The 22,931-nt window shown below is 40.0% G+C and overlaps 1 protein-coding gene across 1 annotated transcript in view; it reads left to right on the top strand.

Annotated features, from left to right (window-relative positions):
- The window catches only part of gmds (GDP-mannose 4,6-dehydratase), a 651,025-nt gene that overhangs the window by 109,545 nt on the left and 518,549 nt on the right, over nt 1–22,931 (top strand). The window contains exons 3-4 of the mRNA XM_041185221.1: nt 15,711–15,798; nt 17,237–17,346. Of these exons, the coding sequence (XP_041041155.1) occupies nt 15,711–15,798; nt 17,237–17,346 (198 nt within the window). The remainder of the gene's footprint in view (nt 1–15,710; nt 15,799–17,236; nt 17,347–22,931) is intronic.

The following is a 22,931-nucleotide window of genomic DNA, read 5'->3' as shown; positions in this document are numbered from 1 at the left end:
GCCTGTCCGCCTCTCTAGCTCTTTCTTCTCCTTTAAGTTCCTTCTTAAAACCTATCACTTTATCCTTTGGTCATCTGTCGTGATTACTTTTTCTGCGGCACAATGTCAAAAATGTTTTTATTGATAGTGCTCTAGTTAAGCACCTTTGGACATTTTTACCATGTTAAAGGTGCTGTATAAATGCAAGTTGTTGTTACCACCCTTGCCGATACACTTGCAGCCAGACCTCTACCCCACCCACTATCTCACTCAATCCTTCTACTACTACTTGTTAGTAAATTAGATTTAGAATGAAAATGAAACTGCCAATCAGCTTTGCTTCATTTTACGTGCATGAATGTGGAAGAAAGGGTCTTTTAGAGTTTGAATTCAAATACTATGCAGACCACGAATTGTAGCTGACGTTACAACTCCACTACAAGTCTATTTGACCTTTGTACAAAAACAGTCGTACAAATTCATCCTGTGCACTGCAGTCAGGTGATAGTGAGGTAACATTCCTTCCATTGGGTGAAAGGCTTTTATTGGTTCACTAATGTGACCACTTGCGGTTGTTTGTTTTGCAACTTTCCTTCAGCACAATGTTTTAATTGGCAGGTATGCGGAAAATCACATAGACTGTGGCGTTAAGACTTGGAGAGAGGCATGGTTAGCAATATAGTTGAGTTTGCAGCCCTGGGATAAGAATGCTTACAATTACAGTTGAGGTAGAATATCTTCGGGTGCCCCCTAGATTTGGTAATTATCAATTTAGTTTATGGATACAGCTTGTTGAATGAAGAACTTTAGTAAACTTTAATGTTGTATGAATATTATAGTATGTGTTACCCTGTAGACGCTTTTGCCGGATTGATATTTTACATTCATATATTATATGAGCAGTAATACTGAAGAATCTACATTTCAGAAAATAGTAAAACTGACATCCAGTACATAAGCAGAAATGTTCTCCAACTAAATATTGGGAAGACCGAAGCCATTATTAAGGAGTATCTTAAAGGAAGAAAGTGAGGTCTAGAGGTGGAGAGGTGCTGCGAGGGAAATCCAGAGCTTGGAGCTTAGGCAGCTGAAGGCTGATGGAGCAATTAAAATTGCAAATGCGCAAGAGGCCAGAATCAGAGGAGCACAGGTATATCAGAAGGTTGTGGTGTTGGAGGAAACCAGATATTGGGATGGGTAAGTCCATAGAGCGATTTGAAAACAAAGATGAGAATTTTAAAATCAAGACATTGCTTGACCAGGAATAAATGTAAGTCAGCAAACACAGGGGTGACAGGAGAATGGGAAACGGTGTAAATTAAGACACAAGCAGCATAGTTTAGGATGACTTCAAGTTTACCTCTCAAGCTCCCTATTATCTTTTAAAAGTCTGTTTGGAGCCTTCCTCTTTGACCAAGCTTTACTCATCCTAATATCTCCTATTTTGGCCTGGTGCCCATTTACACATGATTATAGACTCATAGACGTTTACAGCACAGAAGGAGGCCATTCGGCCCATTGTGTCCATGCCAGCCAACAAAGATCTGACTAAATTAATCCCATTTTCCAGCACTTGGCCCATAGCCCTGGAGACGAGGGCAATGCATGTAAATATCTAAATGCTTCTTAAATGTTACAAGAGTTTCTGACTCAACCACCCTTTCAGGCAGTGAGTTCCAGACTCCTACCATCCTCTGGGTAAAAAAAAATTCCCCTCAACCCCCCTCTTAGCCTTCTATCCCTTAGCTTAAACCTATGCCCCCTGGTTATTGACCCCTCTACTAATGGGAAAAGTACCTTCCTATCCACCCTATATATGCCCCACATAACCTTATACACCTCTGGCAGGTCCTCTCTCAACCTTCGCTGCTCCAAGGAAAACAACCCCAGCCTATCCAATCTTTCCTCATAGTTCAGACTCTCCTGCCCAGGCAGCAATCTGGTAAATCTCCTCTGCACCCTCTCCAGTGCAATCACATCTTCCCTATAATGTGGTGACCAGAACTGCACGCAGTACTCCAGTTGTGGCCTAACCAGCATTTTATACAATTCCAGCATAACATAACTCTCTTGTATTCTACGCCTCGGCTAATAAAGGCAAGTATCCCATATGCCGCCATAACCACCTTATCTATCTGACCTGCTACCTTCAGAGATCTCTGGATATGCACATTGAGATCCCTCTGAACTTCAGTACTTTTCAGGGTCTTACCATTCATAGGGTAACCCCTTGCCTTGTTAGCCCTCCCCAAGTGCATTACCTCACATTTTTCCAGATTGAATTCCATTTTGTCACTGCTCTGCCCACCTGACCAGTTCACTCATGTCCTCCTGCAGTTTAAGGCTAAGCTCCTCACTATTTACCACCCTGGCAATTTTTGTGTCATCCGCGAACTTCTTGATCATACCCCCTACATTTAAGTCCAAATCATTTATGTACGCCACAACCAGCAAGGGCCCCAGCATTGAGCCCTGCAGAACCCCACTGAAACAGACTTCCAGTCACAGAAACATCCCCATACCATCACCCTCTGCTTCCTGCCTCTCAATTATATTTTGGATCCAATGTGCCACTTTGCCTTGAATCCCATGGGCTTTTACTTTCTTGAACGGTCTGACATGAGGGATATTATCAAAAGCCTTGCTAAAGTCCATGTAGACCACATCAAATGCATTACCCTCATCAAAACTCCTGGTTACCTCCTCAAAACATTCAATCAAATTTGTTAAACACGACCACCCCTTAACAAATCCATGCTGACTATCCCTGATTAATCCGTGTGTCTCCAAGTGCAGATATATTCTGTCCCTCAAAATTCTTTCTGGTAACTTCCCCATCACAGAAGTTAGACTGACTGGCCTGTAATTTCCTGGTCTATCCCTTCCTCCCTTTTTTAATAATTGGACAACATTAGCAGTCTTCCAGTCCTCTGGCATCTCACTTGTGGCCAGAGAGAATTTGAAAATTATTGCCAGGGCCCCTGATTTCTCTTCCCTTGCCTCCCTCAACAGCCTGGGATACATCTTATCAGGGCCTGTGGATTTATCTACTTTTAAGGCCACTAAACCCGCTAGCACCTCCTCTCTCTCGATGTTAATTCCCTCTAATGTTTTACAGTCCTGCACCCTAATGTCTATACCTGCGTTGTCCTTTTCCATTGCAAAGACCGATGCAAAGTATTCATTGGGGACTGTACCCACGTCTTCCAGGTCCACACATAGATTACCTCTATGGTCCCTAATTGGCCCAACTCTTTCCCTAGTTATTCTCTTGCTATTTATATATTTAAAAAACCCCTTAGTGTTTTCCTTTATTCTACCCATCAATACTTTTTCATGCACTCTCTTAGCTTTCCTAATTTCCTTTTTAAGTTCCCCCCTGCACTTTTTATACTCCACTAGGGACCCTGCAATTTTGAGCTCTTGGTATCTGCCATGAGCTTCTCTTTTTTTCTTAATCCTAACCTTTATGTCCCATGACATCCAGGGTTCTCCGGACTTGGTCCCCCTATTTTGTCTCTACGGGAACACATTTGCCCTGTACACGTGCTATTTCCTCCTTGAATGCCTCCCACTGCTCTGACACAGTTCTCTCTGCCAGTAGCTGCTCCCAAATTGTGCCAAATTGTATCTCATTTTAGTAAGATTAGCCTTTCCTCAGTTTAGAACTTTATTCCCGGCCCAACCCTATCCTCTTCCATAACTATCCTAAATCTAATTGAGCTATGGGCCAGAATCTTCTGTTGGGCATGCGGGGGCGGGCCCCGCACACCGTTGTGTAAAATGATGTGCGATGACGTTGGCCGTGTGTCCCGACCTCACCGCACATCATTCTGATCTTCCGTTCAGTGGGCGCACACCAGAGTCAGCTACACGCCCACCGAACTGTCAAAGGCCTCTTAAGGCCATTATTAAACTAATTAAGCAATTTGAAAGGGCTGCCCGTCCAACCTTAAGGTTGGCGGGCAAGCAAAGAGCCCAGGCGGCCTTCACATTTTTCATGAAACCTCATCCACGGGCGGGATGAGGTTTCATGAAGGTTTTATTAATTAATTTTAAAATTTTATGAAAATTCATAAACATGTCCCAGCTCATGTGACACTGTCACATCAGGGGCCATGTCTAAATAATTTTACTTTTTTATTTTTTCCAACTTCAAAACTGAAGTTAATTTCCCGGAGGCAGCTTCGTGCCTCAGGGAGATTTCTGCATTCTTTCACACGCATGCGCGAAAGAGTGCAGGCCCCGCGTCTCCCTCCTCCTCGCCAGCCTGCACAGGTTGCGCTGGGCAGGCCTTAATTGGCTTGCCCACATAAAATGGTGGCGTGCAGCCGATCGCGGCCGGTGATTGGTCCTTGCCTGCCCACGCCCGCTCCCGACCGGCCAGCCCAACGGGGAGAAAATTCTCCCCATGGTCACTATCTCCAAAATGCTCTCCTACTGACATGCGTTCCACCTGCCCAGCCTCATTTTCAAATATTGGTTCCCGAACTACCCCTCCCTTATTGGGCTTTCTACGTACTGGCTAAAAAGGTTCTCCTGGAGGCAACTTAAGAATTTTGCTCCCTCCCTACCTTGCACGCTAAAACTATCCCAGCTGATATTTGGGTAGTAAAATGCCCTACTATAACTGCCTTATTATTCTTACACTTCTCTGAAATTTGATTACATATTTGATCCTCTATCTCTCCCTGACTGTTTGGGGGCCTATAGTACACCCCCAAAAGTGTGTTTGCCCCTTTTGTGTTTTTCACTTCTACCCATATGACCTAATTTGATGATCCTTCCACAAATCAACCCCCTCACTGCTATAATTGATTCCTTGATAAATATTGTGACACCCCCCTCCTCTTCTATCCTCCTCTCTATCCGGTCTGAATACCCTATAACCAGAAATGTTGAGTTGCCTATCCTGCCCTTTTAGCCAAGTCTCAGTCATAGCTATTATATCAAACTCCCACATGCCTATCTGTGCCCTCAGCTCGTCTGTCTTATTCCTCTGGCTCCTTGCATTAAAATATATTCCATTTAGCTTTGCTAGAGTCACTTCTTTCTTGTCTAGCCTCTGTTTCCTCTGCCTTCCAGACTCACTAGCATTTTAACTTCTAATTCCATCTCAGCTTCTCTCCCCTCTGAACTACTTTTCAGGATTCCATCCCCCTGCCAATTTAGTTTAAGTCCACCCAACAGCATTAGCAAACCTCCCCACGAGGATGTTGGTCCTGTTCCTGTTCAGATGTAATCTGTCCAACTTGTACATGTCCCACCTCCCCCAGAAATGGCCCCAGTGCCCCAAGAATCAAAAGCCCTCCCTCCTGCACCATCTCTCCAGCCACGCATTCATCTGCTCTATCCTTCTGTTTCTATACTCACTACTGTGGCACCAGGAGTAATCCTGAGATTATTACCTTTGAAGTCCTACTTTTCAATTTCCTACCTAACTCCCTAAAGTCTGCTTGCAGGGCCTCATTTCTCTTTCTTCCTATGTCATTGGTCCCAACATGGACCACAATCTCTGGATGTTCAGCCTCCCCCTTCAGAATGCCCTCCATCCATTCCGTAACACCCTTGACCCTGGCACCCAGGAGGCAACATACCATCCTGGAGTCACGTCTACGGCCGCAGAAGTGCCTGTCTACTCCCCTCACTAATGAATCCCCTATCACTATTGCCCTTCCACACTTCTTCCTTCCTGCCTGTGCAGCTGGACCACCCACAGTGCCATGGCCTTTGCCCTAGTTGGTCTCCACAGAGGAACCGTCACTGTCACCGTTTTCTAAGGCCGAAAAACTGTTTGTGAGCGATATGCACTTGGGGATTTCTCTCACTACCTGCCTGGTCCCTTTCTTCTGTCTGGTGGTCACTCATTCCCTCTCTGCTTGCACTTCCTTAAGCATTGGGGTGACCATGTCCTGAAATGTGCTATCGACGAACCTCTCAGCCTCATGAATGCACCATAGTGCCCCAGCTGCAAGCTCCAAAACCCGGAGCTCAGGTTGCTCCAGTTGGAGGCACCTCCTCCACACATGGTCATCCAGCCCGCCAGGAGCATCTCGGATTTGCGCAGCATGTGCAAATCACAGGACTGAGCTCCCCATACATATCTTAACTAAATAAAATATGGATCCTTGCTTTTATTTTGCCCTTACTCCTCATTGAGTATAGACTAGATGCTAGATCCTCTAGATAGGCTAAATCCCCTAGTTACTGTTGACTGCCTGTCCCAGGGTCCTCCTCTCACACTCTCCCCTAGGTGCTGCTGATTGCCTGTCACAGGGCCCTCCTCTCACACTCTCCTCCAAGCGTTGCTGACTGCCTGTCCCAGGGTCCTCCACTCGCACTCTCCTCTAGGTGCTGCTGAATGCCTGTCACAGGGCCCTCCTCACAGACTCTCCTCTACGTGTTGCTGACTGCCTGTCCCAGGATCCTCCTATCACACTCTCCTATGCTTCTGCAAAGAACATTGGGACATTATTTAAATTAAAGACACTATAAATGTAAATTGCTGCTCTTGTTCTGTAATTGGAAGGTTTAGCACTTTAGTGTTAGCCTTTCAAAATTTCAGTTTTTCTGTTACATATCTAGATATTTTGATGTTGAGCCATCTTTTCAAAATTAGAAGATAAAATAGTTGGGTAAGAATGCAAATAAGAACATGTAAGAACAAGTGCAAATTTATTAAGAATAACCTTATAAGAGTTGCATAGAAAGTAGTTGAAAACATTGACAGTATTGAAGGAGCACACCAATGAATAATTACCATACTTTTTTTTATAAACCACAGTGTTGGATCAGAGACCATGGAAATGTAGTAATTATAGTTTTGATAAACGTAGGACAGTAGCTTTAAAAATAATCCTGTGTTGTAAAATCACATGAGCCGTGCAAACCAATGAGTTAGCAGCACAGGGAACCTCGAGGAGAGAGTTCTTCTTTAGTTATAGAGTTTGATGCACATATGCAGTTGCTGCTGCTGTCTTGCAAATAAAGTTAAATGTGTCCACCAAGAAAAGTTGCCTAGAAAATCAACTCTATAACAAACTGGCACCGAGGATAAATTAGATCTTGTACCGACTCTCGCCCAATGATTGTGAGTATTTATGTTCATTAAAAAGAACGGAAGATATGCTCATCTGAGATGCAACAGTTTGGCAGAATCGATCCCTTTGAGCCAGCCACAGACAACTGGACTCAATATGTGGAACATTTTGCATTCTACTTTCAAGCCAACAAAATCACGGGGAAAGAAAAGAGCAGAGCAATTCTCCTGAGTATTTGTGGGAGCAAGACCTACAGTTTAATTCGAAGCTTGACGGCTTCCAGTACACCTGATTCAAAGATTTTCAGTGAATTAATAGATCTCGTTTAGGGACATTTTCAACTGAAGCCCTCAGTCACGATGCAGAGGTTCAGGTTCAATTCACAGAATAGAGCCCCTGGAGAGACCATTGTTACCCCCGTGGTGAAATTAAAACAGCTAACGGAGTATTGTGATTTTGGTGAAACCTTGAATGACATGCTCAGGGATCATTTGGTGCGTGGCATGCAGGAGGATGCTATACAGCGAAGATTGCTGGCTGAAGTGAATCTTGATTTTAAGAAAGCATTAGAAATAGTGCTTATGATTGGAAAACGCTGTATGGGATTCACAAGCGATTCAAGGAGCGTAAAACCGTTCTCGTAATTGGGTGGAAATCAAAAGTCAGCTGAAAGTGGTGTGAAAAGCCCTGAGTCCACCGCAAAGTGGGAAACAATCCCCACTAACCGAAAACTTAGAGGAAACAGCTTAGCTGCAAAATCGAAAGCTAATTTTTATCGACATGGAAGCAATTATGCTCCTAATGATTGGCAATTTAAAAAGGTACAGTGTTATTTTTGTCACAGAAGTGGACACATATTGAAACATTACAAAGAGATTTATTCAGGCTTTCAGGCAACAATCGAAGTTCAATGAAGTCTATAGTGTATAAGAACCAGAAACAACCAATTCTAACAGCTATTCATTATTCAACATGAAAGTTGGGAAGACAGAGTCAATTATTGTCACTGTACAAGTGAATGGCAAACCATTAAAAATGGAAGTAGACACGGGTGCTTCTACCACTGTAATAGGAGAACACACTTTCAGGCATTTAAATAAAGGTGACCAACAATTATATTTGGAACAAACATCTGCCAAGTTGAAAATGTACACAGCCAAAGAAATCCAGGTTAAAGGTATCACCAGAGTAACTGTTCATTATAGACACCAATCAGCATGACTACCAGTGATGGTATTAGAAGGTAGAGGGCCAAGCCTTCTAGGCCAAAATTGGTTGAGGGAAATTAATCTTGATTGGCCAGTGAGATTTCAAAAGGAAGCAGGAAGAGTTCCTGTCTTGAAAAATGAACAAGGCAAGGTACTTCAGAAAGAGCCTGGAGAGTCTAAGGACTGCGACTGGATGCAAAAGGAGTGTGTAGCCATTCAGCAACCTGAAGAAATGAAGACTGTCTTAAATAATGACATGGAAGAACAGCAGAAGAAACTCAAGGAGACTCTGCTGAATAACAGAATTCAAGATGAAGAAAGAGAGTTTCGCAAAGAAAAGGAAAATTTGTTGAGAGACCTTCACACACTACAAGGATCCCTCAGGTCAAAGTTTGTGCCTCTGGAAAAGTATGAAGAGAAACAGGAAGAATTTAACACCCCTCTGAACAAACTGAAGAACCAGTTGGCAGAAAAGATGCAGCAATGTTCAAGGTTCCAGAGGAAGCCAACAGATACAAGGAGACAGAAGAGCTGAAGAATCAGCTAAATGAAGCTAAAGAGGCTTTGAAAGCAAAAATCGTCGAACCTTCCAAGATGTGAATAGATAATTAACTCATGGATAGCTCAACTACTGAACTAAGTCAAGTTGAGATTTAACCTGAGAGAAGTCTGTCTGACAGTGAAGTCAAAAAGAAGGCCGACTAAACTCTGTGGTAGAAAGAAGAAGTCCAAAAGGAAGAAGGTTCCAAAATGACAATAAAAGATGGAAATGAAGAAGTTAACAGGTGAATCGGTGAAGCCTAAACTTGTTTCCTATTTCACTACAGAATAACCCTCCACACTACGATGTGAACAACTTATGAGGACAGAAATGGAGAAGCGACGTCATCGTACAGTGTTACATATTAAATATGTACTGGAGAACTTCAAACAGGAGCATGTTCAGAATGACTTCAGAAATTGCATTATTAGTGCATATATTATTTCTCAGAAGAAAATCAGCCTCCTCAAGGACTTCTGCAAGCTTGTTTGTCCTGAAAGGGATGAAAGAATGTCCCTTGAAGATCAAATAGAATTGGTGTCAAATCAAATGTGGGACCTGTTAGAAGGAGCTGATAAAGAAAAAGTAATATTTTGCAACTCTGTGCTTTTGAATAATAATGACCTTCGCCTAGATCTTTTATAAACATTTGAGGTTCTATTATATAATTGCTCATCATGGCACGTAGGTCTGATGTGCTAGATGCCTGCAGTGTAATCAGACTGGTGCAGGCCGAATGTTATTTTTGTACTGAATGTGTGTGGTAGCTTGTATCTTTATATATGTTTGACTAACTTGATTGAGTTCTTTGCTTACTAATGAAAAGTTTAATGTAAGCTTCTAATGTTGTGTATATGCCAGTGGTGGGCCACCTGCGGCCCACTGGTTTCCATGCACATTATTTTTTTCCTACCAGTATTACTAAAGTGATATGCACGCAAAGGAAGGGCACATGAAGTGAGGTGCGTGCTAATTGCACGGAACATTGCTGTGAGAGCCGTGCACTCCCTCTGCGTCTAATCAAAGTGCTGCTATGGTTCAGTTGGCATGCCCTGCAAATTTTTATTCATGGGGTCATGGTTAGTGCACATGCCTTATTTCAAACTTGCAGCCCACTGAGATGAAGGAGGACCACTCATGTGGCCCACTCACTAACCTTGGTTGCCCATCACTGGTATATGGACTTCCAAAGGTGTTTGATAAAGTAACAAATAGTTAATTCCAGTTAGGAAACTGGAATTAAAGGGCAGTGTGTGTGGGAATACAAAATTGGCTAAAGGACAGAAAGCACATAGTAGTGGTGAATGATTTTTTTCAGGCCCAAGGAATGTGTACAATGGTGTACCCCAGTATTAGGATCACTACTCTTTTTAATATATATTAATGATCTGTCTTGTGTATACAGGGTATAATTTCAAAGTTTGCAAACAATACAAAACTAAAATATGTAATAAACAGTGAGGGGTATAGTAACAAACTTTAGGAGACAATAAATAGACTAATGAAATGGCCAGCTATACGGCATATAAAATTTGAAACAGAAGTGTGAAGTAATGCATATTGATAGATGAATAGAGAAAGCAATATAAACTAAATGGTACAAGTTTAAAAGGGAGCAGGAACACAGAGACCTGGGGTTGTACAAACAAATCTTTGAAGGTGGCAGGACAAGTTGATAAGGTTGTTTTAAAAGAAAGCTTAAGGAATAAATAGAGGCAGAGTGTACTAAAACGAAGAAGTCATGATAAATCTTTATAAATCACTGACACTTTAGAAAACATGACAGCACCTCGGAGAAGATACTGAGGAGGTTTATTTGAATTGCATTACGGAAGTGGGACTTCAGCTATATGGAGAGACTGAAGAGGCTGGAATTGTTCTCAGAACAGAGACGTCTAAGGGAATTTAACAGCTGTTCAAAAGTTCATGAAGGATTTTGATTGAATAAATAAGGAGAAATTGTTTCCAGTGGCAGGAGACTTGATAGCCAAAGGACCTAGATTTACGGTAATTGACAAAAGAATCAGAGGGGAGATATCTCACTTTGTTTGAAAAACATATTTGTTATGATCTGGAATACATTGCCTGAAGGGGTGGTGGAAATAGATTCAATATTAACATTCAAAGAGGATTAGATAAAATTTTGAAGGGGAAAACTTGAAATGGTATGGGGAAAGGGCAGCTGGTTTAAAATGATGGCTCTTTGCATGTGACTAGCAGTGTTCCCTCAGGGTTCTATCCTGGGCTACAACTTTTCACTATATTTATAAATGACTTGGATTAGAAATACTTTACATCGAGGTTTGCTGATGACATTAAGGGCTGTATTTTCATGCCTCTATCCATGTTGGAACAGAGGCAGGCAGGCATTAAAAATGGTGGACAGGACCCAATTCTGTGATTCTTGTCGCTGTTCCCGTCACCGGCTATTTTTAGAGGCATGTGATAAGGGTGTGGGTAGCAAACCCACAAGCAGCACTCTCCACCGCGCCAGCTCCATTGCGGAGGTTGGCATTTTAGACCTGCTGCTATTCTCATGGAATCGGGCCTATGTTGGTAGGCAGTGTAGTTCCCAGTAGAGGGGTTGTAAACCATGGGAGAAACTAGTCTGGAGGGGGGAACCTTTTGACAGGTACATTCAAAAGCTGTTGCCACTCCCCATGTCATAATATAATGATACATGATGTGTTAAAAGTGTTCTTAATACAGTGATTTTTGATAAGACTTTGTTTAGAAGAGGTAATTGACTAGCATTGTGAAAGTGGAAATGTCTTCAGATGCATCATAGTGCATTATCCACTGGATAAAGTGCTCTTATGCATTGAACAATGCTGAGATTCACATTTTACTGTATCAGTTGCACTATGTGCTTTGATCTTTTCACTATATTGACAGATCAGTCATCTGTTCAGCATTTGAAACAGTGCAACAGATGGCCATCTATTCCACTACTTAAAAGGCTTTAATATGATAAACTCTGAAAGCTTTGTTGATGCAGTTGTGCAATGCAATCGCATTATCAAAGCTCCACACCGTACTAATGAATTCAGCTTAACAGGCTTCTTGATTCAGCCATTGAGCGGTCTATGAGCTTTGTTTTAATTGAAAGTTTTATGAGCTCCTAAGAGGGCTATTTTAAAAGAGGCTTTTGAATAGCTGTTTGTATATTTTGACAAGATTTATTACCACTTGTGGAGTTGGCATGTGTTTGCTTATTTTGACAGTTTCACGAGCATGTCAAAGACCTTCCAATGTTATTATAGTGCTCATGAGTTCCGTCCATTGTAGACACTGGGTGAATGGCCATGGAGAGAGCAGGGGATATGGATGGGGCATGGGGGAGTAAGTGGAGTCGACGGGATGGTGAAGGGTCAGGGCTAGCTGTCTAATGCTCATGTACAGAACTGCGCTGGTGTCTTAGGAATTGAGGTGGGCCTTCTAACCTGCCTGCTTTGGCATCTGCTCGCCCCTGTTTTCCCCCTCTGCTCTGTTCTGGGTGGTGGTAGCCCTGACTCCAGGCTGCCCCACCACCCTGCAGTGAAAATAGCATGTGTGGGCACTGCCAGGCAGGAGGCAGGATCATGACATTGGTGAAATGGCCTGCCTTGCAATTTTCACCTTGTAGGTGAAAACCCAGCCCTAAGTTAGTAGATATATGAGAAGGACATTGCAAAATTGATAGATTAAATGAGTAGGAAAAATTGTGGCAGATGGAGCTCAATGTTGGAAGATGTGAGGCTGCTCACTTTGGACCCAGGAGATTTGAGTATTTTCCACCTGGCGAAATGCTATGAATTATGGAGGAGTGGAGAGATTCTGGGATTCAAGTACAGAAATCACTAAAAACTAGTGGACAGGTTCAAAAATTATTTAAAAGGCTATTTCTTTTTTGCAGTTCATAATGTTTTCTTCATCTCCTTTTTTGCCTTCTGTATTTCTCCCAGTCCACTGGATTTCCACTTTTCTTGGCATTTGTGTAAGTCACTTTCTTTAGTTTTCTACTATGTCTTACTTTATATGTTGATGTAGTTGCTTTGCTGTGTGGTAGAACCTTTGCTTTTTAGGGGTGTGTATTTGCCTTGTATTGTACTAAACACTTAATTGAATACATCCCACTGTTATTCTGTCTGTATATCTGTTAAAAACTCAGCCCAGTCTCATGTGTTCATGACTCATTGCTTCAAAGTTGGTCCTATTTATGTTTAAACCCTTGGTTCATGTGGGATCTTTCTCTTTCTCAAACCCAACATAAAACTCTATCACGTTATGACCATTATTTGAAAGATGCTTCCTTTCTGTCAAATTATGCAATATACAGAGCTACTTATTTTTTCACCTAAGATCTTACGTGGCTTGGGTAATAGTGTTAAAGTCATTGTTCATACATTGAGGAAAGGAGGAATCTAAAGCCAGTCTTTTCCTTAATCCAGACTTGCTACAGAGTAAAAGCACTGATTCCTCCTGTTTCCCCCTACACCCAGTGTGAACTGGTTTTTAAACACTTGGAATAATTCCCTAATCTTTCCCCAATTGATGGCAGCTGCTCTTAATTATAAACTTAAAGCATGTGCTCCATTGCAACGTTAACAATAACCCTGAGGTTACTACCCTTGAATAACCACGTGGGCCAAATGGACATTGATTCAGATATTTTCTCTCAAGAGTAAACAAGGTTGAGCACTAGCCTCCTCCCTGTTCAAAGTTTTCATCAAGGGCATGTTGAATGTCATCTTGAGGATGGACTGATAAAGCCCTTTCCAAGAGTTTCTAAAGAATCGTATTTATTTTCTCAAATGATTTGTTGATGAATTTTTCTACTGCTTTAACCATGAGGTGTGCTAGTTGTATATTGTAATGAGTGCACCCATGTCTTATTTTATGGGCAAAAGCATAAAACTGCGGATGTTGGAAATCCAAAACAAAAGTAAAACTACCTGGAAAAACTCAGCAGGTCTGGCAGCATCTGCGGAGAGTAACACATTTAACGTTTCGAGTCTGTATGACTCTTCAAGAGAACTAAGTAAAAATAGAAAAGAGGTGAAATATAAGCAGGTTTAAGGAAGAGTAGAGCTGGATAGAAGGCCAGTGATAGGTGGAGATAGACAAAAGGACAAAGAGGTGTTGAAGGTGGTGATATTATCTAAGGAATGTGCTAATTAACGGTAGAAAGCAGGACAAGCAAGATACAGATAGCCCTAGTGGGGATGGGGTGGGATGAAGGGAAGGGATCAAAATAGGCTAAAAGGTAGAGATAAAACAATGGATGGAACTACATTTAAAAATAATGGAAATAGGTAGGATAGGAAAAATCTATATAAATTATTGGGAAAAAAGGGAGGGATCGGAAAGGGTGTGGGGATGGAGGAGAGAGTTTATGATCTAAAATTGTTGAACTCAATATTCAGTTCAGAAGGCTGTAAAGTGCCTAGTCGGAAGATGAGGTGCTGTTGATGAGGTCAGTGAAGCTCAACACAAACTGGAGGAACAGCACCTCATCTTCCGACTAGGCACTTTACAGCCTTCCGGACTGAATATTGAGTTCAACAATTTTAGATCATGAACTCTCTCCTCCATCCCCACCCCCTTTCCGATCCCCCCCCCCCCTTTTTTTCCAATAATTTATATAGATTTTTTTCTTTTCCCACCTATTTACATTATTTTTAAATGTATTTCCATCCATTGTTTTATCTCTACCTTTTAGCCTATTTCGATCCCTTCCCTTCACCCCACCCCACCCCCACTAGGGCTATCTTTACCTTGCTTGTCCTGCTTTCTACCCTTAATTAGCACATTCCTTAGATAATATCACCACCTTCAACACCTCTTTGTCTTTTTGACTATGACATCTTTTGGCAATCTCCACCTATCACTGGCCCTCTATCCAGCTCTACACACACCACCCCCCACACTTAAACCAGTTTATATTTCACCTCTTTTCTATTTTTACTTAATTCTCTTGAAGAGTCATATGGACTCGAAACGTTAACTGTGTTCCTCTCTGCAGATGCTGCCAGACTTGCTGAGTTTTTCCAGGTATTTTTATTCTTATTTTATAGCCCTTGATTTGAACATATCAATTGGAAGACTTCAGAAATTCGGACATTACCCTGGAATGGAGAAAGATCCTTGTGGTCTTTCCCATTTTTTAAACTGTAAAGTATACTTGATACTAGAAAAACCTGAACTAAGAAGATTCCAGTTGTCTGTGCTGTAAATTTATTTGGTTCTATCAGATGAAACTTCAGCAATATCCCTCCTTACACCTGGAAGACATTCTTGTCAAATTAGGCCTAACTTCTTTGGGCTTAGATATGTGGGAATACTACCCTACAGGAAATTGTACATGCTCCATATTAACAACAATGACAACAGCTTGCATTTATATACCATTTTTAATGTAGTAAAATATCCTAAGGAACGTTGTCAGACAAATTTGACACACGAGATAATAGGACAGGTGAGCAAATGCTTTGTCGAAGGGATAGGTATTAAGCAGCAACTTATAGGAGGGAGAGAGATAGACAGGCTGAGAAGTTTAGGGAGAGATCATGCCAGAGCAAACAGATGGTCAACTTATGATTTCTCAGTAATTTGGTTTAGAGACTCTTAAGCATGACTCGATTTCTACATGTGTCTGACACTTAGCTGACCAAAAAATTCTATAATGGCTCAGATGAAACATATGATACCTGTGTGGTGAAAACATTTTTTTAATTAAGACATAAGTACTTGGATTTCATTGCTGTTATATTTTTGGGAAACCTGTGAGTTATTTTATGCATTACGTTTATTTCAAGGGCACTCTGGTATTTATTAGTCTAGTAGAGGTTGTTCTGTTCCTCCTGTACATTTTGTCCTTCGAACTCTAACTTACTTTTAGGTCTGTTAATGAGATTCAATGAATGAAGACTAAATTTAACTTTGTTGTATGTTTCTTCCCAGGTGCATGGCATTATACGTCGATCTAGTTCTTTCAACACAGGGCGTATTGAGCATTTGTACAAGAATCCTCACACGCACATAGAAGGGAGTAAGTTCATACTTGTACATGGTTGACGCTTTCCTTTCACCATGAAACTGTACCCTTGCTGAATTTACTTCCTTTTTTGCCTTCTATTTCCTATATGGCTGCCTAATAATTTTTTTTTTTATTAATAAGCATTCAGTTTGGTGCTAGGGTAGTTTTTGAAGCACAGTTTCATTTTCTCTGTGTTTCTATTCATACTCAGTTTTTCCACCTCAGTCCATCAATAAAACTGTAATAGCAGTTATTTTATGCATTTTATTAGGATTGGTGTCAATTTTAAAACTTTTTGAGACAATTAAAATGATGCATAACTATACACTGGCACAGGTTCTGATTTGTGCAAAGTTATCTTTTAATACTGTGAGGAATTTTCCTGTCAGTTGTCAATACTTTTACAAAACCTTTTTGTTAAACTCTTTTCATTTTCTTCAGGTTATAAAACTTGTTGGACTAATATATCACAGTGGATTCTTGATGCTTAATTTTTCTTGTAAAACATTGAGAAACTACTACTTAAAATATACTTAAAATTTTAATATTGCAAAAAAATCAATTTTAATTTGATGATTCTTATTATCTCCAACATATTTACAATGGACTGAATATTTTAATTTTCAAATTATGGCAGCATTGGGAGCTGTTGCGCAGCCACTATGGTAGTATCCAATGAGATTATATGCAATTATGCCTGCTATGGAGAATTAATTATATGTGGTTCATCTCTGGTCAACAGAACTGTAATTTAAGGGTACCATTGAATACTTCTGTGTAAAAAAGTGAAAATATGGGCATTTAGAACAATGGAAGGGTGAATAGAGAAAATTTGTAAATTATAAACAGGAAGTGTAGAAGCAAATCTAACTGTAAACTGGCACTGGTCCAGTTTTTTTTCTGTGGATCATTCTCAATAAAGATGTTGAACCACTGACTGATTACTTTTTTGCTATTGAGCTGAGGCATTAAATTGCCTGTGAACTTAATTTTTCTGTTTCTCCATAAAAGTGCAAATATCTGTTAATATATTAAACTTTGTTTTTTCTATCCATAATTCCTATTGATTGTTATTGACTCCCAAGTTTTGAATGTCTTGCTATTAATGTTTCATTTTCTTTAAGAGCCTGACATTCATTTTTTAAAAAATTATGCTAACAATAAAGAGATAACATCATTGTAGTGATGATAATTAAGCTGTTTGTTTATTTTGTAGCACTAATGTATAGTAACCTCTTTTTAACACTCCAGGATAGACAATGCTCAATTAAGTATTATTTTTATTATTTCATTAATAGAGAGGCGACACAAAATAAAATGTCTTTTACACAGTCTGATCTAATTTCAGTTTGACTTCAAGGGCAATAGTTTGAAGGATGTTCACTGTCGTCTTTTTTGATTTGGTATACTCCAGACTCTGCTAACACTAACTTGGACTTTCAACTTACAGATATGAGGCTGCACTATGGGGATCTCACTGACAGCACATGCCTAGTTAAGATCATTAATGAAGTGAAGCCCACTGAAATCTATAACCTGGGTGCACAGAGCCATGTTAAAGTAAGTGATTTTGAGCACCTAGAAACTTAGAGGGCCTTGCATACAAAAGCTCAGTTTGAGGAAAATTAGGCAACTGTTTGGTTGCGCTAACACAAAAGTGGATGCTGGAAATCTGAAATAAAAGTAGAAAATCCTGGAAATACTCAGGTCAACCAGCATTTGTGGAAAGAAACATTTCAGGTCGATGACTTTTCATCAGAACTCTGATGAAATGTCAATGAATCTGAAAAGTTAACTCTAATACACTTTCCACAGGTGCTGCCTGATGTGCTGAGTATTTCCAGCAATTTCTGTTTTTCTGCTGAATTGTGCTGATGGACACAGGTAAAATAAAATTAATTAGTACTAAAGACTTTGCAATATTAAAATGGTTTCAAATCACAGCTGCAAGAAGAAGTACAGCACAGTGTAAAGAGATATATAGAAGCAGAGATATTTTTCTCATTGTTTTTTTTTTCTTTTTAAGGTGTTGGACTCTTTTTTTATATGTTTTGTAAGTTTAACATGATGTTTTGCATGCAGTTTGGACTCAACTTTGTGACCACTAATCTCTAGTTCCTCTGTAGTCAAAAACTGAAATTGGACTGTTTTGCCTGAGGATAAATTTTTGCATAACCGGAACCCACTAAGCATTGACACACACCACACAAACACAGTGGTACACACGGCACCATTGTCACGATGTGAAATTGTTTTTCACAAATTCTACCGTTCAGCAAAAGTTATCACTACCACAATAAGCCATGTACACGGCATGTTATGAAAGCAACAAGTAAATGTGTTGTAGCCAAGGACTATTTACAAAAAATACATTTTTAAAAGGGAAACATTTAGATATACAAGGTTGTGATAGATGCTCTGCATGCAGAAGGGTAATATAGAATAAATATGGTTCATCTCCTCCACATCTGTATTTTGTAAAGGCAACAGTTACATCTAATCCGAAAAATGAATTGTCTTTTGCAATGGCTAGTCTTTTGCAATTTTCTCATTTTTCCTTTATTCTTCTTTGCAACTTACTTCTCCTTAATAATACGGATTATTCTTGAAGGATAGCTAGCACAAAAAGTTCTTATTTAGTGAAATCGTTTGTATTGGAGTTCTGATATAAAGTGACTGCCTATCTCTTAATGTTGTGCTTTCTTTTTCCAGTACCACTTGTTTGTTTTGTGTGTGATGTATGACTTCTAAGTTTGACTTCAGAGAAGTCTCCTGTTTCAATTAATGGAATGTTCGTCTGCAATATTTTTACATGTATATATTTGTGTTGGCTGCTGTCTCCCAGAAGCTGCAGTCCTCTATGAATCTCCCACTTCCAGTTAATTAAAAATGGGCCATTCTGAAAGTAGGAAAGTAAAATAATAGGAAATTAGCCTGGCTTCCTATAGGAAACACATGAAGATAGAAGAGACTCTTACAATGTGATTACAGAACTGTAGCAGCATAATTTTCATAGAAATATAAACACATGTCATTGTGAAGTATGAAATTTGCCTCTCATAACCTATTTTTTCAAAAACTTATGACAAGAATACTCAGCATCATGTTAAGATGAAGTCCATTTTAATGTGTTACTGTTTATTTTGTTTAAAGTGCTGAGATGTAATTGATATGGTGCATGTCCAGTTGATAAAACAATAAAAATAGATTTTTTTAGGGCATTGTGTTCCTGTATAACAGAGTGGTAAGACATGATGCAAACTAGTGATTGTTTATGAGGGGAATTACATGACTGATTGATTGCATTGGGAAGGCAAGGGCTAGACATAGACTTAATGCTCTTTTGCAAGGGCTGATGAGTGGCACGATGAACCACCAGCCTGCAGCTGGCTACAGATTAGCCTTGTGAGAGTCCTAAAACCGGGACCCATCTTGCCAATGTGGGGAAAAATAGGAGAAAAATAAGTTTAATATTGGGGAGAAACAATTGTTAGTGACACATGTATTTTTAATAATACATAGTGGTGAATATTAACATAAGCAGGTTGAGTAATACTTAATGTATAGAATCAAGAACGGCTCCTCACAAATGGAATATAGCGGATATTTCACTATGACCCCATTTTGTATTCCATCCATGTCACCAATACCAAAGCATTATGCTATTCCCAACTGTTGATTATGAACATTGGATGGGAAAAATCTGACCCATGTTTTCATACTTGCATACCACCAGCAGAATTTTATGCACCCAACCCTTCAGACTTGAGTGTTTGGTTCTTTGTGTTTGTGGACAAAAATCAATGCCACTCTCCAATTTTCACCTGGCTCCTACCCACAGCTGATTCTCCACGGGATCAAAACGCTGCTATTTACTGTGGATCAGAATTCCTGTTCTTGTGAAACTTTTCAACAGAAGCTCCTGAACACAGTGTGCAGCAGAGTTTCAATAGGCCTGAGAGTGAAATCTGATGAGAATGTTGCCAGAGTGAACTGGAGAAGGGTGACTTTGTGAACTGGGCTGGGGAGAATTGAAGAATGGTGTAAATATGTGTTAAACAAGGGGGAAAATTGGAGGAAAGTGTTGGTATGAAATAGAGGATGGAAACGGAACACCAGCATAAACTAGTACTAGGAAGAAGAATGCCAGGATAATTTAAAAAGGAATTAGGAGAGAAGAGAGGGCCTGTGTGAACTGGAGAGATTTAAGAGGAGTATCAGAGCAACGAATGAGATAGTGGGGAAATAAAAAAAGTATAAGCATGGCCTGGGGAAGAGGCAGGAAGACTATCAGTGTGAACTGAGTGGAAAGGGAAGAGAAAAGTACCTTCATATAACTGCGATAGTTGTGTAAACAATTTAGATACTTTAGCCATGGGAAATACCAATACATATCCATAACAACCTGCAATTTTTTTGCAGGGCGTGATGGAAATTTCCTGCACTTTATTGCTAGACAAGTGATGGAGTGTTGGCTGTACCTGCAGCTTAGGTTAAGACAAACCACTGTCCTATAGCATTTTTAATGTAACTACATGTTATGGACCCACATTCAGGTCTGTTTTTGACTCTCATATGAAGCTATTACTCAAGTTTTTCTTGTTCCTAGACTGGCATGCATGTCCTTCACCTTTCAGTTTAAATTTGATATTTCAAATGAAAGAAGGATGTTTTAATATTTCCTTTAATGTGTTGCACTGTACCTCCTCTATGGCCAGATATAATCTCTCTGGAACAGATTGTTTGGCTGCCTGGAAATTTTTCTAGTTTAGAAAGGAAGTTTACACAGAAACTCCTTGCATAATCCTCTTATTAAAAAATGCTTTGGAGAATGTTTTAGTATGAACTGTAGTCTAAACGCATTAAGTTTAAGGACTTTCAGTTTACCTTTTCTGTCTGATATACTTTTATTGTCATTTAAAAAATTTTTACCACTCTTTCACTGTTCATTTATCATGAAATGATTAATATCCCCCATTTTTATGTGCATACACATCGTGGACTACCTCATCAGAAGTTTGGCCAAACAAATTTTGCTTCCATCTTATGTCTTCTTCCTCATTCACTTTCACCTTCATCCTGTTCCATCCACCCTTTGTGCAAAAGGGACTTTTTTGTGTAGGTACTTTTGAAGATAGACATTCAATTTAAAATAAGGAAAAGAAAGAAATCGCAGCAAATATGTTACTGAGTATAAAAATGGCAATTTAGGCCTGTTTTAAAAAGCAAGGGACAATTTTCTTTTCCAGCCTTCAGTCAGGTAAAGAAACTGCTTCATTTTTTTGTCTGTGTTTTTTGCATGGGAAGCATTTCCTCCTGCCGGTTTGCCCTGGTAGGGTCTTGCACTGAATTAGATGAGTGGAAACAGAAGCGTAGCTGCAGACCTCTGGGCCTTCCAGCACTGAGCTGGCCACCAGCATCAGGGCCTTCTGGCTCCTCCTGTGGACCATCCTTCTAAACATTAAGAGGCTTAATCTTCATCAAGACTCAATTTTCGGTGTTGTTATGGTACTCTTCCTGGATTGAGGAGAGCCAGGTGTATGTGACTTTGTTTGGGAGAGCGAACGGTGGGGGTGGGTTCAGGGGTGGGTGGAAGGATGGCAGGTTGGTGCACTTTCAAGAAAAATCAAAGGCATGAGGCTCTGACTTTCTGTCAACCCTTCAACTGACAGTTCAATTGGAATAATTTGCATGACAAAGCCAGGGTCTGTGTTCTCCAGCTCCTTTGGAAGCTGTTGCTGCCTCGCTCTCCTCACTCAATCCTTTCTCCAGCTTCCACTTCCCCCTCTTTGTCCACAGTGACTGTCTTCCAATACCATGAATGGCTTGTGGGTAAGTGAAATAGAGGGTTAGAATGATTGGTTTTTCCAATGCTGTAATGCCCCAGTGGAGGGATGGGTAAAAGAAATCTTGGCCCCTGTTCTGGAGTATTGAGAAATAGCAAATGGAGAGGTACTCATCTGGTTCAGGACTGAGGCACTAAATAGTTTTTGGTGATGATTGGAACAACCAACTTAGCACAACAGCAATTGTAGATATTCACATGATGGTTTCAGAGGATACATTTCTTCCAGATTTATGCCAGCCATAGCTATATGGTAGTTTTCCTTCCTATATTTCATAAAATCAGGGGCTCATGCTGCACTCCAGAGATGTGAGCACATATTCTGAGTTGAGACTTCGCTGTAGGATTGAGAGAACAGTGCATTGTTGGAGATGCATTCTTTCAAATGGGACTTTAAACCGAGGGCTCATTTACCCCCTTGAACTAGGTAACATACCTCATGGTGCTATTCGAAGTTGAGCTGGGGAGTTCAAGTTAGGATTCAAGTGTCTACCCACTCACAATCACAAACATGAATTCTTCCATAAGCCAGTGTAATTGGGCAGCTTTCAGAACATAAATATTATTTTTTTTCCCTTGCATTAAAATATATTTTTTGATGTATTTAAGAATGATAACCTGGTGGCGATTTGTTAATAGAATAGAAAATGGGTTTACAACAAAAACTAAGTATTTTTAACAAGAGTATCTAGTTCTACATATAAGTAACCATGTTTTAAATCACTGAAAATAACCTTTAAAAACTATACAGAACATATTTACTGGTTGGTTGGTGTACAGTAGTTAGTTTCTTTAGTAAATTAATTAGTAACTTTTTAAAAAGTGCCTGTTGGCGCCATTGTACTAAAAACTTTAAGAGCCTCCTCAAAAGCCTGAAAATGTAATTAGTGGAAACTTGCTTTAGTGATTAATTTGATCTAGGGCAGTGACCAATTTTGTGGGCTTCTAAGCACACTGAATTTTTAAACCAGTGCAAATAAATTGACATGCTGCAATCTTTTGCAGTTTCTGGACAAACTTTACTGTAAAAACTAGTGCAAGCTAGCATAAACTCTATCCCAGTGAGTTTAATTGACAAAGGAATAAAGTGATTTAAAAGAAAAATAATATATCTTCAAGGAGCTGTGTGCTGGTAATCCTATTGCAGTCATTATTCAAAGGCTTCGCTCAATTTTATTTGCATGCCCATGTAAAGTGACCTTTTTGACATGAAAGTAAGTTTCTGTTTTTACAGTAAATTACATTTTTGTAGACATGTAGGTACTGTAGAAACAGAAGTATCACTTTTGTCTGTACACAG

The sequence above is a fragment of the Carcharodon carcharias genome, chromosome 3 (assembly GCF_017639515.1).
Source record: "Carcharodon carcharias isolate sCarCar2 chromosome 3, sCarCar2.pri, whole genome shotgun sequence".
In the NCBI taxonomy this organism is placed as follows: domain Eukaryota; kingdom Metazoa; phylum Chordata; class Chondrichthyes; order Lamniformes; family Lamnidae; genus Carcharodon; species Carcharodon carcharias.
The sequence above is the reverse complement of the archived record's forward strand: the minus strand, read 5'-3'. Positions and strand labels throughout refer to the sequence as shown.